General features: G+C 36.3%; 1 protein-coding gene across 2 annotated transcripts; it reads right to left on the reverse strand.

Annotated features, from left to right (window-relative positions):
* Positions 1-459: 459 nt before the first annotated feature.
* On the reverse strand, positions 460-15,645 carry LOC136239440 (TNF receptor-associated factor 5-like). 2 transcript variants are annotated; one of them, XR_010693469.1, is made up of 2 exons: positions 7,490-7,773; positions 460-1,414 (listed from the first exon to the last, which is right to left on the reverse strand). XR_010693469.1 is itself a non-coding variant. In XM_066030180.1 (2 exons), exons 1-2 carry the CDS (start codon positions 15,442-15,444, stop codon positions 621-623), a joined length of 813 nt encoding a protein of 270 aa, XP_065886252.1. In that variant the 5' UTR covers positions 15,445-15,645; the 3' UTR covers positions 460-620. The 2 variants fall into 2 exon arrangements, 1 of the variants encoding a protein (XP_065886252.1); XM_066030180.1 differs by lacking the exon at positions 7,490-7,773 and adding an exon at positions 15,426-15,645.
* Positions 15,646-18,778: the final 3,133 nt, after the last annotated feature.

An 18,778-nucleotide genomic window follows, 5' to 3' on the forward strand; every position in this document is an offset into this window, starting at 1 on the left:
TAATGTGAGTTAGATGATGAGTGTGCAACATAGAACACAGGGAAATGCAACCCTTAGTGTGCTGGTCCTAGCATGAGATCAACTACATGGCAGGAGTCTGGGATTCCATCCTAGAACACTTTTGTGCTTTAACACCTTGATTGAGAGTGCTAATGACAAATGGAAATTGTAATGCTATAATTAACATTGTGCAACTTTTAAAAGTATATACCACATTGTTTCAAATGAAACTATAGCTAGATGCACTCCTACAATTATAACTAAGTGCATTTGGATAAAAATGTAACCACACATGTCAACACAGAGACTGCCCAGTGCAATAAAGAGGGATTAAAGCAAGGAATAATATTGATTAGTGGGTATAATTAGTACAAATAATTTAATGCTGGAATTTTCAGTGTCATTACTTTGTTAGACACATGCAGTATCAGTTTACCTATGGCTATCCCCAAATGTAAATATAGATGTAAAGTATTAAACCTAGCACATTAGGTAAACACAACTACAAACCTGCAAAAAATGAAAACTACTGTCAAAATCTTAAACCTACTGTGAAATTAAAGCACAAAAAAACTAGATCAAACACTACCAGTAATATATGCTGTCAGTAGCTAGCAGTCTTATATAATACGTTTATTCTTAAGTTTTGTCTCTAAAGTGATCACCTTGTTCTCAAGTTGATTGATTTTCTCATCTTTGATGGCAATTGCACGTGCTAGCAAAACAACATGATCACCCATATTGGAGGCATTGTGATTGCTAAGCTCTTGACGTTTTGGCTTGACATTGCATCCAAACTTGGCAAACTCACAGCTGACTATTTCCAGTGGACACTTCTCGATGTGTTTCTTCATGTCTTGACGCAGGATTTTTGATTGAGAGCAACCATTTGGGCAATCAAGTGGAAATATAGGACATTCTGCAACATGGCCACTCATTTCTTTATGCACTACTTCTTTATTGCAGTACTGGCAATATTGAGAGCGCAGATCACACTCGGTCTTAAGATGTCGATCAATATTTTTCCTCTCGCGACTCACACCACATTTCTTGGCACATGTAACTGGTTTGAACTGGCAAGTGGTCAAATGGCTCTTGAGATCTGATGTGTTTCCATTCCATTTACACTTGTTGAAAAGATGATATGGACATTTAATTTTTGTATTGCTCAATATCCTGCTACTTTTTTTATCCTCAATGGTGTTGAGAGGATCACGGCAATGGGGGCAGGTGTTTTGGCGCAGCTGGTTTACACACTCCCGGCAATAGCTTTGACCACAGCAGGTAGTGAGTAATGGCTCGTTCAATACATCCATGCAGATTTCACACATCAAAAAGTCTGGCACATCATCAATGAAGAGTGAACTTGTAATCTTTTCAGATATTGGAAGTAGGGCCTTTTTGGTAATGTCATCTGAAATAATTGCATTTTACACCAACTTCTACTTTGTTAATATCAAACAAAACCATATGCAGTGATATAACTGTAATGTCAGGGTTAATTTCTATAAATGTACTCAAATTAATTTTAGGTATACTATAACATTATTTTTATAAATTTAAATGGCTGTAGATAACCATCCCAAAGCAGTACTTTATTATGAAGCTAAACAGATATTATTTGCAACATTATATATCAGGAGATCTTATGGCTATTATTGTGACAAATATGGGAGGGATGAATAGCCAAACCATGAACACACTTTAGATTGAATTACTGATATTTCAAGACACATATTAGTGTATGAATGCTGGCATGCCACATGCACAGTGCCTATATTGACAAGAAGAAAACACAATTTTCACACATGGATAGCTCCATGTTTCCTTCTTCACACAACACACTATTTTGTACTATAGCTGTGTTAGGTCACACAGAATATTTGATTGAATTTACTCCAGCTGTTCACAAGGTATAGACAGCTAAAATTTCAACCTTTCTTCTAAAGGGGTCATCTATGTGGGCCAAAATTATTCCTTTTACACTTCGCTATAAAATGCACACACGTACCTTGAAAGCTGGAGCAGATAAAGAGCATATGTGACTGGATTTTGGAAAAACGATCCAAATTGCACATTAGAAGTTTTGAGATAAATGATTTTAAAGAATTCAAGCTAGCATAACTCCCCAAGGATAACAAGCACACATATGAAACTTGCCAAAGATGCATCAATCTGTTACCTTTCAAGCCACTTCCAGTACATGTAGCTGCTTGTAGAGTTTCCCGCCAAAAATCTGAGCTGTTGGACAAACAAAGTAGCATCACGAGTGCTCACAAAGGGGTGGGGGGGTGGCAGGATGGGCAAGGGTTAGACCTCAAAATGGAGGCAGACCACAAATGGAGTCCAGAGACGAGATTACAGGGCTGTGCTGGCTCCTTAGTGGCTGATATGTAGCAAAGTCCAAAGAAAAACGTCTTGCCAACATTATCAGGCTGTCCACCAGTAAACCACTGGTTCTTGCCAAGCCAGGTCCTTCACAAGGCCTAAAACCACCACTCAAGCTCTACACACCATCCAGAAAAGACGCCTGTTGAAACCAGCCTCGAGTAGTTTGAGTGGTACTGAGTGTCAAAACTACTAGTACGATAGTGTAGCTATCCACTGATGGTGTTAGTTTGATTTTTCTGATGTGCGATTTGGATCGGTTTTGTAAAATCTGGTTACAATAAAGGTGAATTTGCATACTAAGTTTGCTATGAATCTGACAAACATTTGTTTGCATAACTAAGTTTTAAGAGACATTGTACTAATATAATAGCTGCTGAATGCCACATGTATATGGCTGGTTTATAAAGATATCTTGAAATTCACTTGGTAAATGCATGTATGGTTGGATTTCACATTACAAATCATGTATATTTAGCAGATTTCCACCAAAGATAGTTACATTGAAACCCCTCTTATCTGGGCAGTCTGGTACATATTATTGTCTGTATCACAGAAATGTCCGTAACTAAGAAATGAAGCTGAAGTAACTGTTTTAAATGCTATTATTGCTATCAATTTGTACTATACAGTTTAGTAGGAAGTTATTACAGAACATTCATGGTCACTCCCCTGGGATATAAAAATGTTTTATCACCTAGCAACCAAGTGGTAGTTATTTTAGTAGAACAAGTACACAGAAAAATTTGGAATTTTCAACTAGAGTAGGGACCATAGCACATCAAATGCACAGTAGGGATATAACACTTCTTATTGTTTTACTGTAATTTAATATCGTGCCTACTCCAACTTGTTTCAGTACTTTTTATTGATATGCTATGGTCCTTACTCTAGTTGAAAATTCCAAATTTTTCTGTGTACTTATTTTGTACATAATTATTATGACTGGTGAACCCACGCATACCACATCTGAAATGGCACCGCGTGCCCCAGCTATATCAATTATCGTCTAAAAAGTGAAGTATCCATTATGCTTCGTTGTCAGCTATGTTCAACTGGTTACACAGCATTTCGGATCAAGAACTGCTCGAAAAGCACCTCTGCAATCCACGCATATACTAAAAGAAAGAAATGGTGCCGCACACCCCAGTTATAGTAATTATCATCTGAAAGTGAAGTATCCATTATGCTTCATTGTCTACTATGCTCAACCCGTTACACAGCAGTACAAATCAAGAACTGTTCGAAAAGCACCTCTGCAATAAAAATAGCCACTACGAAAAATACGGACGATTTCCATTACGAAGGGAAGCCATCACGTGCTACCACCAAATCAACACTTTTCACTGTCAGCAAAGATGAATGGGACACAAAGGAGGACACTGGTAAGTCCATTGTACGTACTGTGGTATGCCAAAAGGAACCAGTCGGGCTGAAGCGATGTCGAACAGTGAAAAAATCAATCTCGTAGCCTTAGCCATTATCGAGGTACGCTCGTCTGAAAGCATCAGGCAGTCAGTCAGTCAATCAGTCAGTAGAAAGTTCCATTAAATAAATTATTTTTAAATTCTGTAGCAACTTGTTGAAAGCGTTTCGGGTCAATCTGAAAGTTTGTTTGGGCTTAGTTTTACCTAAATAATACTGCCTCATCCTTGTCAGGGAAGATTGATTTGGGTGATATTATTCCGTGGGCCACGCCTACTCCTTTGTGGTCCCTACTATACAGTAACTATTGTATTGTATGTTATAGAACTTTGTATGGGCGAGATCAAAGGAAAAAGTGTACTTTAAATTTCATAAAGTACACTCTCAGCCAGCCAACAGCTTCATCGACCATGAAGAGTACTTTATTGCACTGCAAAGAGTGCTTTATTCATTCAATAAAGCACTCTTTGTGGTGCAATAAAGCACTCTTTGTGGGCAATAAAGCACAGTTTCCCACGTGCTCTAGTGCAGGCTAATAGCCTACGGGGCTAACGCCAGTATGACTAATCACCCAAGTCGGTGAAGGCTGGTAGCCTCGCCGCGCTGAGTGATCAATCACCCCAGCCAACACGAGTTATACCAGTGGATTGCTTTTATAGACATACCTCAATGCTTCGATGATGGGTGGGAGAAGGTAACATTGCTGTTATGATTTTTAATGTAAACGGACAAGTCCTGGAGATATCACAGAAATATTTCACCCCATGACTCACAATAAAATCGATTGTGGGTTGCGAGCTAAACTGGCCAAAATATGGGATGAATGTCTACCATGCCAAACTATGGTGAAATACGCGTGAGTTTTACTTTGTTAAACTAGTTTGTGTGCATTCAGGCTGCTAATAATTCGTGCAACGCATGCTAATTGCGAGTCCTAGTGTATGGTGAAGCTACACGACTAGAAAGTTCCATAAATCATTTAAAGCATAGCCTTGCTCGCGCTATATGAAAAATAAAGTACTCGGCACTTGGCCTCGATGCTAATAAAGCACTCGGCTTCACCTCGTGCTTTATTAGCATTTCGGCCGCGCACCTCATACTTTATTTTTCATATAGCACTCGCGGCTATGCTTTAACATATACATAAACAAGCCTCCAAACAAGTAAGCAGCAACTTTTAGGCTCCCTCCTTGTGCTAACTCAATTTCAATAGACTACAAATCACATGACCAATTTGGGCTGTCTGAACAATGGATGTGCCTGGATAATATAGGTCCAGATAAGGGAGGTTCCACTCTACCTTGATAGTTACCTGACATGTGCAAGATAATTTAACTAGTTTACATAATTGGTTTAGCCAGCAAAGACATGACAACAAATCGCAGTGAGGCCAACTGCTATATTAAAGTATCTCAGTCATGTTACTCCTGTATGTTTTCTTTTTGTTTTGTTTGGTTTGTTTGCTACTCTTGTATTTCTGTTCTAATTATTAATTTTTTGTAGTACACTAATACAGTGTAGTTTTTTCTCAGCACTTCTAGTGCAATGCACATAGAATGTTCTAGAACATTCTGTTTCCATGGATAGGTCTATGACATTACATTATTCTTGTGTAATAACTACACTAGAAGTTAAGGTTACGATATACAGGAAACTCAACTAATGAAAGCCTTCAGAAAAAAGAAGCCATAATGTTACCATAAGAATTCTTTTATTGCATCATGCAATTAAATTTATGAAATACAATAATTATAGCCACTATGTGCATTACAGCATGCATGTGGTTTTGAAGAAAGAAGAAATTCATTATTGTTCAGAGAGGAAGACATTCACATAAGTAAGTAGAGCGGAAAAGAATGTTTTAAAGAGGATTCATATTGTTTGCATGAAATTTTTCTGGCAAGGCTAATCAGTGGCTATAGTATAGTATCCTAAATGGTGAGTAGAGCACTTCTTTGTCAGTATTCTCTTGCATACTAAGTGAGTAAGACCTCCGTTATTTGCACTACATTGTGTAATATACATAAGCATAGTAACCAATCATGTAAAGAAATGGCTTTTGTTGCTGTAACGAATACTACAGGAGGTGTTTCACAACTTCATAGATGAAAAGAAAATTGTTATTGTTAATAGCTCCACTATGTTAAAGCTGTATAGTTTTCTGTGTTACTAGTAGTCTGTACTAATATCCAATGTTGCAATAGTGGCTTAATCCATGTTCTGTTTATTGCAAGTTAAGCCTGAATACTTACTTCAAAGGTGTTGGTAACTGGTGATGTAACTTGGGGCAAATAAAGAGCTTGTATGTTTGAATTATAGCTGAGAGTAGAGGATAGTTTGCTGCAATCAAACATCAGTGTGTAATATGCAGGGTCTGTGTGCTAGAACCGTAGTTAGTGCAGGATACATTTAATTGGATTTTAAATGACTTCCAGTATACTGTAGCTTTATGAGAGATGAGCAACTGACAGCAGTAGCAGAATGGTAAAGGGTTTAAGCATTTAGGTGCGAAGGTCTCTGAACAATTTTTTTCTGATGTTTTTCACACACATCTTTTACTTTTCTATTAGAGTATCTCAATCATGCTTGTTTCACATGTTTGGTTTTTTGCTTTATATCCCTTAGCTAATACTATCAGTTCTTTCATCAGCCTATATTTATGCCAAGTTTTAACTTGCTTCTTTAAGTAGTTTACCCTGCAGGTGTGACAAAAAAAATTATGCTTGTAATTTTTGAAAATTGCTTGTAACTTTTTCAACACTTTTACTATACATAAATTGGGAGGTAAATGCACTATATTATGCTTTTTAAATTTATTCTCCAAATTTGAAATGAATCCAAAAGGCTTTATGGAAATTTTTGTAAGTGATGCTATAAGAAAAATAATTAATGTGTAAAATGAAGAGAAAATAAGATGAAGTTTGAAACATATGGCCGGACCAATTTAACTCAAATTTGGTATGGAAGATGTCCCACCTGGAGGGATGTTACACAGAAATAAGGGTTACTTCTGTTCAGCCAACACTGAGGTAAAAATGCGTGAAAATTGCTATTTCTTGGTTCCTGTAAAATATACTCTTGACTGTTACATGCCTGAATGCATGGCTTTCCTTGGCTGCATGACACACTATCATAATTGTATCCTCATTTTTATCAATCAAAAGGTTTGAAATGCAATGGCTAATCTACTGATGTACTAATTTAGAGCTTCTTCCCATAAGCCATGTACCCTGTAGGCATGACAAAATATTGGTCATACTTATGTGAATACTCCGTGACTATTTATCGCATTGAAATCAAACTTGATACCAAATTTCAAGGTATCAGATAATGTGTTTCCATTTACGGCAGCTTTTTTAAGTGTGCAAACAGATGAAGAAAAAACAAGGTACGTAATTATGTAGATTTTTGAAGGTTTATATGTATATTGGGAATTCCTGTAGCAAATTTGGTATGTGGACTGCTAAAGGTGAGGGTATTTTCATAGCAAAACCATCCTATTTGGTGTAAATGCAGTACAGAGCTATGCATGCATGAAAATTGTGTTATCCTGTTGATAACGTATGTTTTAAACTGTAATATTTAATGTCAGTGGATATATGTTCACAGAATCAGTAGACATTACCACTTCTTGACATAAAACAAACAATTTAGTGTATGTATTAATGAAACTTACCATCTAGAATCAAGTAGCATCATGAATCATTTACATTTAACATAGAAAAATAAAAAAATGTATGTATACACTTTTAGTAACCTAACACACATAATATCTTCTGTTACCATGAAATCAACTATGTATCTAGTCTGATATAAAAAAGTGGTGCAATTACCCTATAAGCAGAAACTTTGGACAGCAGAATATTTGGCGCTTGATTAATAATAACTTGCATTTGATAAGAGCTTAATTTGCATTTGGGTGAGAACTTAATTTGACAAAAGGAATGTCTCATACAGTCAAGTCTCATAAATTGTGTACCTGGCTATGTGGCTTTTTGTTTAAAGATGTATAGATGTATTGGCCTGCATACTGTAGAGACTCTTTCATGTGAAATGGAGGATGGAGATTTATTCAATTCATAGCCAGTGCAGCAAAAGGAAATAATTTGATTGGGGAACATTAATTCTCCATGCAAGCCATTAACATCTTTGCTTCCTTCCGGCAAAAGAGTAGGTATGACCTTATTCCTTATCATTAGGGCTGAGCGATACTACCGTTTTAGCGATATATCGCGATATTTTGAAAGTATCGATATCGCGATATTTTGTTATTAACTATCGTGATACCATGCCTGTACATTACTGTCATTAAAAATCCATTTGTTATGCAGTACTAGGCTAAGAATCCTTGGAAATGATAAAGTCCACCCATCTGGTTTCCCCTGCAGAGAGGTGTGAACACCATAACAACCTCAAAGCATGTGTAACAATAACTGTTACTGTAAACAAGGATGATAGTGGCTAGTTTGCTATCACCTATAAGGACTTCCTGCAGGAATGCTGAGCAATATGCTATGTAGCACCAGCTATGATTGACTTATTTGTAAGTATCGTGAACTATTCAGTATCATGAATAGTGGCTTTAGTATCGATCGTGATACTAAAATGGCAGTATTGCTCAGCCCTAGATATCATAGAATTGTTTGATTATCTGCAGACTAGATACACTATCTTGTTTCTCACTTGATGTCATGCCTGTTCAATATTACAAACACAGGTAATAAAATATGATTAGATTTTAATTGGCAATTTTGCAAGTGTCCGCCAAGTCATCAATTTTAATTCTATGCCAAAATTTCTGTTCATATGGTATTATGGTAATGCACATACACTTATTAATTAAAATATGCAGCAATCTTACTACCTTCAAAAGTATTAACTGAGTAGCTAATTAAAACATTTTTCTCCTAAAATGCTTAGTTACCAAAAGTCTTATCTGACTTATAAGCGATCACCTATAAGGTATCCTTACATAATTTTCAGAATAAAATGGGGCAATTGGAAACAGTGGAAATGGAAACTGGAAACGAAAGTGGAAATGGAAAACGGAAATGGTCAAATTGTCATATAAATGTACCCAGAGTAAAACCCTTGTTTAGTGGCCACCTCTTAAAGACCACCTTTTTACAAAGACCACCTCCATACAAAGACCACATTGTAAGACACACTTAATGACCAGACCACTTCATGGTCACCTTTTATAAAGACCACCCTCTTTACAAAGACCACCTCTTCACATTGTAATAATAGTAAAGTTCTGAACATCTATTTCATGACTTTATCAAAACAGCTTGGTCAGCTAAAAATGCTAGGCTATTAAGGTCATCTCCTTATGAGACCTCATTTTTCACTTGCATGGGCTATTTTTGTATGACTTGGACACATTCTGGTACAAACTAATTATAAGGAAAACAGATAGCCACATCACTTGAGTGAAGTGTGTACCAAAGTATGGAAGATGACATTGACCCCTTTGTGTGGGTCATAAAATACATGTTTGGAGCTTATCAATATCACCATTTGCAGAGGTGGTCTTTTTAAATAGATGTTCCCTATAAAAGGTGACCATGAAGTGGTCTAATCAATTAAACTAACAAGTATGCCTTAGCTATCTTTAGAACTTAATTACATGTGGTCTTTGTACAGAGGTGGTCTTTGCAAAATGTGAAGAATCTACCTCTAAGTTAGGGTTTTACTCTAGGATTCACATTTTGACAAAGCCATAGATGTTTGGAACTTAGCTATTATTACAATGTAAAGAGGTGGTCTTTGTAAAGAGGGTGGTCTTTATAAAAGGTGACCATGAGGTGGTCTGGTCATTAAGTATATGTTTTAGCAATTTTGAGATGTAATTACACAATGTAGTCTTTGTATGGAGGTGGTCTTTGTGAAAAGGTGAGGTGGCCACTAAATAAGGGTTTTACCAACTCTGGGTACATTTATATGACTATTTCTTCCTCCCAAAAACTGTACCAGAATGGAATAGATTAGATGCTGAGATTATTGAGACTGACTGTGTTGAAGAATTGAAGCAAAAATTAGCCCCTTTTATGTATATAGTTAAGTAATTTATCGTAATTGTATGTATTTTTATAGTTTATTATTGTAATTGTACATATGTATATAATTAAGTAACTTGTCGTAGTTGTACATACTTATATAGTTAAGTAACTAATTGAAATTGTACACATGTAATTGCACATCAGCATTATACCCCTGGAGGGTCCTGCTGATTAACAATAAATAATAAATAAATATTTGACCATTTCCGTTTTCCATTTCCACTTTCTGTTTCCAGTTTCCATTTCCACTGTTTCCAATTGCCCAATAAAATGTGTTTGAAAACATTAAGTTTAATGTTACCATAATAGACAAACTTATTTTACCAGTTATAAATACTTAGCTAATCTATTGTCTCAGAAAAGCATCTGAAATAACAGTCAGTACTCTAATAAGGGAGTCAGTTAGTTATTCAGTTACTCGCACATAACTGCTTTGTTAATCTCCTATGCAGTTCATTGTTAGTGCGGTGGGTGGAATGCGTATACAAGCAAATATGGAGGGAAAGATGAACAAAGGTGCTATGTCCAGTAGAAGTTCTCTAAGCACCAACCAACTGTGCTGGTTGATCAAGTTTACGCTATTCCAGCTATGCCAGTGAGGTAACAAAGCAACAGACTGTCTCCTATGGATTTACAGTACTTCAGAAACATGAAAACAGAAAGCAGACTCAGCAGTTTGGCAGAAGGATAACTGTGAAAGCAAATCATTAGTGTAACAGCTTACCAAATTGGTGCATAATAATACATTGTGCAAAGGTACATTCTTATTACTTCTAAAATAACAAAACCATTTTAAGAATGTAATTATGTCTATGTGCAGGGGCAAATGTAGGATTTCAGAAAGGAGGTGCTACCAGGGACATTTATAATGCATGGGTAAGAAAAGGGACAACTGATTGATGAAACTAGCAGCACAGTGTGCAAAGCACACTCAGTGTATGTAGCATGCTTTATCTAGGAGAAGGACTGGGGGCATGCCCCCAGAAAATATTTTTGCTAATTTAGCCTTTTGAGATGTATTTGATAATAATCTTGACTGAAAAACTGTATGCCACTTTGTTTAAGTGGCTCACAATGTTTATATAATATGTGACCATCTCAGCAAAAGCTCAATTTGTTCGTACAAGCATGCGTATTGAGAAAATCGAAATTTAAAATAATAATTTATAAAATTACGTATGCTACAAAAAACTATGCAAATTTGTCTAGGGCCAGTATTCGAAGAAGGATTACTCAAATTGATTAAAACTACACACCATCTTATTCGCCTGTTCATGGAGAATTTAAAAATTTGTTTCGTTTCTCTATAGCTCCAACGGTATGTGTGTCATGTGCATTTGTTTATGATGCGTTAAACATAAACAATACTGTCACTGTTTCTTCTACCAAACCGCCTTCATATCCATATGCGCAAGTATCTACAGGGCTAACTAATACTATACTTGGCTGATGTGTCGATCCATTGTGAACGTTTTAAGCCACATTGCAACATTGTAGACTAATCCCAACGGAAGTTATGGCTGCAAATGTAAACGCCTGTAGTTTATTTTCAGTATAATCGCTCTACAAATTGATTACCTTGCTCTTCCTACCGTCTATCGCTATAATTCCAAAACTACAAACCACAGAAGGCTGAAACTTTGGTGGTCCATTCCTTGGACACTACTGATATTGCTGAGTGATTAATTTATTTAACTGTGCGAACAGGTCAGGTTTTTGCTGAGACGATCACATATATAAAGCAATACTAACCAAGTGATATTATTATTCCCTATAGCAGTTGTAATTCTAGCTGTCCTATGAAAGGCATGCACAGCCAGTAGTTTAAAATCTGTATTTTTCATCTTACAGAACAGAAAAGGAGAGAAATCATCAGCTACACATGATCAATATTAACCAATTTTGTCATTGTGTTTTGAAGTATAGAATATATATGCTTTACAGTCTCATAGCTCAATAATGTCAAAACAGTTAATAATGAGAAGACTTGTGTGGTAAGTGTCAATGGAGGGAGCAAGTTGACTCACCAATGTGTGGAGTACTTGTACACTCATGATGTGTAGGATGCTCTAGCTAGGGATTCTGGGGGCATGAAATTTTGGAAAATAGCTATCACAAGATTGAATCCGGCAGCTATTTAGCATTCATCTAAATCTTTATTTAAAGTATAGTTGCAGCAACTTTATAGATATCAAAAATTTTACTATAATGCTGTTTTCCTTCCAAGAGGAAGCATTTCAACCCAAGCATCAAGTTTATAGCTACAACTGAAAATACATCAAACAGATGTAGTTTTCAGAATTGATTTTCAAGAATAATTATTAAAGTGATGTTTTATATGATTCAGTACATAAAAGGTAACTAAAAAATTTTAATTGGTATGTGGCAGAATGTTGGGCACAATGGTGAGATAGTAGTGCATGGGTCAAGAAGAAGAAGAGGTTTAATTTCAGCTTACACACTGATCTTATAGAAGCTTTAATGATGGATGTTCTATTAGAGTATTTGACTATTCTATTAGAGTATTTGACTATTCTATTAGAGTATTTTGATTTTTAGCAGCTTTAGGTCATATAGTATAACTCTGAACCCCTCTGGCTAATTCTTAGAATAGACTAGTTATTCCCCTGACTAGTTCCATCTTTTCATTGCCCACGCATGCATAAGATGCATTTGCAGCTCATGGTAGTTTTCTAATTTGCACATGTAAGGGGGGAGCTCCAGCCCCCCATGCACCCTCCCCCCTAAATCAGCCCTTGATATGAACAGCAAGTCTGTGATTAAGTACATACAGATAACTATTAAGGGAAAAAGTATGAAGGGGTTAATTAAGAGAAAACATCATTGTCTTCAAACATTTACGTTGCACAATCTGAGATAAAATGTAGATAAAAATAAAGGGATACAATGTTAGTAATAAACTAATGATGTAAATAACTATTTCTCTGAGGCAAATCATTGATCAAGCTACAATACACACCTTAACTGCTTGTAATTACACATAAATTAATGACCTTCACTATATAGGTTGTTTACATTTATAAAGTTAAACCACAGTGTTTATAGATACACAGTAGTTATTCATCTGTTTTTGGATGCCAACTTAATCAGACTATCCATGAAGGTAAGTTTTGGTGAGTTTGAGGTGAGCTAGGGTTGGAGCAAGTGTCCTGGTGAAGTCAGGCCAACACTAGCTCACCTTAAAAACTTGCATACAGACAGTGAAGGATATCATTATGCTTAGCAGACAAACCTAAGCTTAGTGTTATTATACATCCTAGTAAAAAAGAAACCAAGGATCCCCAGAAGTTTTACATTTTTCTTTCATTTTGACAACCTTTTTATTAACATTTTTCATTACATACGGAACCAGATGAACAGCCCCTTTCTTTTATATAATGCAATACAACCACAATTGTAATAATAACAGTTTAAATAGCTGCTAAGAAAGAAAGCCAATACAATTAACTATTACAAACTGCAGAGTAATAGCATACTATAAGCAATTATTTTCTTGGGTAGTCTCTACTGTGTTTTTCAACTCATAATTGCTATATACATGTGGTGATTGTGTTCAAATGAAATTTGGAAATGCAGGCATACCTTACTGTGGAGAGCAAATCTAGGAACACATGCTCTCTTCCCTTAGAAAACTTTTGAAAAATAATGAATTTGACTATGAGAGTGCTTCAAACATGCATATATGTAAAGTCAACCAAAGAAATCAACTGTAAAAATAAGATATGCAACTAATAGCTACAAGATTGGTTTGGAGTACATGCACATACTGTAGACTGGATGAAAGAACAATGAGATTTGTGCGAACCAATCTAATGCACCCAATTACTAGGTATAAGGATCACTGCATATATCAAGACACACGGTAGTGTGTCGTGCGGCCCAAGAAGCCGGCGCGTAACACCCGTGAGTATATTGACAGGAAGAAAGAAAACGCAATTTTCGCACCTCCGTAGCTCTGTGCTTCCTTGATGAAACAAGACGATTTTTGCTGTGGACATGCCCTCCAACTGTAGCACTCCACCTTCCAAATTTGAGCGAAATCGCTTTGCACGTTCCCGAGATATGCGACTTCAAAAAATGGCTCAGTTTCTTCATTTTTTTTCTTCTTTTTCTTTTTCTTGTCGCACACTTACAAAAACTGCTATAAAACACGAACGCCATATCCGATTGCTTTGAAATTTGGCACACAGAAGGAGGGTATACAGGCGCATCTCAGTACCAACTTTGGCTGGAATACGATAAACAGGCAAAGAGTTATGAGCGATTATTCACAAAAAATAACACCAATATGTTGTCACGCCTACAGGGTAAACCGCGTATGGAAAGAAGCTGAAAATCGGTGGGTGAATAGGTTAACTATTGAACCTCAAACCTTTTGTGGTTTGAAAGAAATTGAGCTAAAAAACAGGAAGATACAACGAAAAAACCAACAGTGTGTAACAATTACGCAATCGAGATTAGCTAATAAAAAAAAACGACTGCTTGCCACGCCTACCAGATAAACCGCTTGGGGTAATGCTTTCAAAATCGTTGTACAGATGGAGTAATCATCTTAGAAAGGCTCATCAATGGTGTAGAAGAATCAGACTTAAAGCCACGGAGTTATAACACGAAATCCAACTTAGTGCAGCAAGTGCAAGATCGAGATACTCTAATAGAGCAGTCATCCTAATAGAGCAGTCACCCTGAACAGAATTCAAGAGATCAGCTAGAAATAAGAAACCTGTATAGAGATCAGCTACACACAAGTCACCCTGTAGAGAGATCAGCTAGAAGAAGTTACCTTGTAGATAGTTCAGCTACAAACAAATCTCCCTGTAGAGAGATCAGCTAGAAGAAATTACCTTGTAGAGAGTTCAGCTGCAAAGAAATCACCACTGCCCAAATTTCAAGGCAATAGCTCTTTCCAATCTGAAGTTATCAATTGTCAAAGTTGGCAAATTGAATGTGTGTGGAAGGCCCCTTTTCGCAAATCCGGTCACATATGTATTATATATATAATTTGTACATTTACTGATAAAATATTTAAAGTACATCTACTTCATCTGTTCTTCTTCCTGTAGTAAAGAAAAAAACATAGGTTAAAAAAGTCCCAAAGCTGGCCATAGGCCGGCTTTGGGGTATACAAATACAAAAAGAAATGAAATCTAATCCAAAACAGTCAAGCTGTAAAAAAGTGTGCGGCCCTCAGAAAGGCTATGGGGAAAAAAGATGTGAAATCCAAGGTGGCGGCCAAGAAATGGCTGTGATGGTAGGTTAATGGTAAAAATTTTAATAACGACAATTCAGGTGAATTTTTGTGCCGCTTCACAAAATTTACCTGAATTGTCATTATTAAAATTTTTACCATTAACCTACCATCACAGCCATTTCTTGGCCGTCACCTTGGATTTCACATCTTTTTTCCCCATAGCCTTTCTGAGGGCCGCACACTTTTTTACAGCTTGGCTGTTTTGGATTAGATTGATATATACATGAACTAAATCACTTAAGTATTAATGCACTACATGAGTACTATTATAAGCTTACCAACTGTTATTGACCACATGTTAGGATCATATCAAAGTTAACATATAGAAGAAACATAAGACACAAAATAAATTTAAATGACAACAGTTGTTATACAGTGCGATAGCAACTGTAATTACATTTCCAGAGCCAAAATGCATTGCTTTAAATGTTTAATCCAATGATTTCTTTAAATATGTGACTAGATTTGTGAAAAGAGGTCTTCTATATAATACAATTTATCAACTTTGACAGCTTATGATTTCAGCTAGGAAAAAGCTATTGACTTGAAATTTGGCCAGTATTGAGCACCAACATAGCCTAATGGATGGAGGAACTTTCAGGTTTATATGTTTCTTGAACACCAAGTTATGGTCCTCTAAATTAATACAATTGTATGTGTGCGGAGATCCCTTTTCTCAAATCCAGTGTGCAATGCAATACACAACAGATCTTCAATGGCGGATCCAGGATGGGGCATTTGGGGCAAGCCAGCCATGCTTCTGATTAAAACAGCTAGTAAATTTTATGTCAGGCCAACCAAGATCAGTTTAAAACTTACGAAAATATGCACATTTTACTAGTATTTATTACAAATTCACCTGAGACCAAAGCGAACCGAAGTCAAACTAACTGTAAAATAGTCACTGAGCACCTTCATGCGTACTAATCACCTCTAAAAATAATTATCGTGTTGCTGTTATTTAAGACATTCAGAGCCTTTTAAACAGTTTTAAGACTTCACAACCATCTGAAAAGGCCAAAATTGCAAATATCAACAGTGAGACACCACTAAGAGGTGATTATTTGCTACTTTAAAAAAGCAGCACTGAACTATAGAGAATATGGTTTTCCCCATGCATGCAACCACCTACAACTTGCCCTGTTTGTGCCCCTCCCCTAGCCAGCTCCTGGATCCGTCCCTGATCTTTGGAGCCATAAATACACTGTGCCCAAATAACTTAGAACAGTTAGAACACCATACCACTTCATTACCAAAGGTAGTATTATTAGTTGATGGTTTGTGGTGCCACAAGACTAAACCTCAAACAAACTTTTGAGGTTTGAATAATAGCCTACTTGTGTTTATCAGCTCTGAAAATAAAAAATGTATTTAAAACCTATTTTTCAGTGTTCCATTGTAGTGGAATACATGAAACTTCATTGTAATAACTTAAATCACCTGTTTCCTGTACATTATGTTATGACATTGTTACACTATTTTTGACACTTACTCCATGTATTACCATATTACATTGGTCAAGCTAAAAAAGATTGTGATCAGACAAACTATAATTGTAGTGAGACATCTGAGTACACAGCTTTTCATTGCGTGCAATAGCTAAGCTGTCTCAAGATGTGTTTTGCAAAATTGATATGCAGGTCCATAATTAAGTATTCAACTGGTTGGTTATGAGTTATACCAACTCCTTTGGTAGCTCAGTAGATGAGATTATAGCTGGATGTTGCTATGAGCCAGTTGATGTAATTCATTGAAGTTCTCACTGACAAAAGCCAATTTAACACTTAAAAAAAAATTACCTATGCTCACATCATGATCATTTACAGTACTGCTCAAATGTAATGTCGTCTCATGAGAGTACAACTGATTTAAAAATGAGCTAATTAAAGGGTGTGGCACCCATATCGCTGGCGAGTATTCATGCCGTTTCATTTGGGATGAATACTCGTGAGTAAAACAGGTGCCACACTGTAATTAGCTGGTTTTCCAAGTACTCACACTCTCATGAGATGACATTACATTTGAGCTGTACCGTAGATACATCCCATTCCACTGCAGTCAATTCACTAGTGCATGCAATGTAATTCCATGCACATTATTATACAACCATGCACATTCACATTACCTACTCTGTTACCTTTTTTGTTATAGCATAGCTATGTATGGCTGTGCCTGCTTTATTAGAGTATCTTGATCTCCCTAGCCTCTAGTGAGCTACGCAATAGATTTTTTTGAAACCATAGCTAATTGCAGGAGTGTGGTCATGGTATGTTCTGATAATTAATGGAGTGTTGGCATGTTCTGATTGTTTATAGGCATCATCAGATAATGCAAAAGTTTTTGTAGCTACATGTATCTACTCCACAAACAGTCCCTTAAAAAGGTAGGCAACCATGTTCCATGGCTTTGTTGAATAAAATCAAGTTTTTATGAAGCTGAAAACTAACACAGATACTGCTCACCACCTGATAAATAACACATATTATAGTTTAAACATTGAACAAATCTCAGTGAAATCCTCCAGCATGTTGGTAATCTTTTCCTATAGTTAACTGTGAAACTTCCCAAAAATTCTTGTACTGGTTTCTGATGGTATTCTCTTTAAAAGTACAAAGTTAGATAATGTTATTACTTCACTTCATAAAACCTAATCACAAGAGGTTGCTATTTTTCATGAGAATTATATAGCTCATTTGAACAAATACTTTAAAAAATCCTTCCATACTTTTGTTACAAAATAATATTATACTTAGGTATAATATTATAGCAGATGACAGTTTCAAGAGCATAGAACTAAAACTGAGAGACTGGATCCTAAATTTCTCCTACTTTTTGCTTGCTTTCCACTCCCTTTCATGTCAGATATGTTTGTGGTACTTTAAAATCATCATCTCAGTTAGAAATACTGACTATAAATATTTTAGGGCAGAGATCAATGAAAACATGTGAAGCCACAGGAATCAGCAGTGAGCCCTCTTAATAGTTTGGGACATATGAATAATGATGCTCTACTAAGGAAAGTAGCCAATGCAATTTCCACCTTGGTATGGCTTCATTGGTGACCATGCAACTGAAGATAGTGCAGAAGGCAGATACTCATTGGCTCCAGAAAATCACCAGTGAGTTTGTTATTGTGGTGTGAAATAGTGGCTGTATGCTGCTTTGTTTGGCCTCTAGCCTTGTAACTATTGTCAGGCAGGATTTTTTAAAATTCAATGTTCAGCCATCTGTTAATATTTTCTTGTTTTCTTAGATGCAGGTATATGTCCACAGTGTGGTCAGCAGTAAACGATAGCAGACTTGCTCGGCATACTATGCATAAAATCATCTCAAGTAGATTTGTTCACAACTACATTGAGTGGCTGTAGCTTGTCTGTACCAGTTTGGTGGATCAAGAATGACACTTGCATTGTTTCATCAAACAATGTCAAGAGCTCTAATGTACACTGCCCCTTAAATGTTTTGAAAATAAGCACAGCAGGCTGGTGAACAGGAAGCTTAAGCTTGGTATGAATGGATTGTAATGATCTTACTCAGTGGTGGAGGAGGGCTGGGGGTCTTCTAGCTTGGTGATGCCATGACCTAGCTGTATGTTGAAGATCAAAAAAAAAAACAAGTGGATGCTATTCTA

Source organism: Dysidea avara, chromosome 11, assembly GCF_963678975.1.
Source record: "Dysidea avara chromosome 11, odDysAvar1.4, whole genome shotgun sequence".
Lineage (NCBI taxonomy): Eukaryota > Metazoa > Porifera > Demospongiae > Dictyoceratida > Dysideidae > Dysidea > Dysidea avara.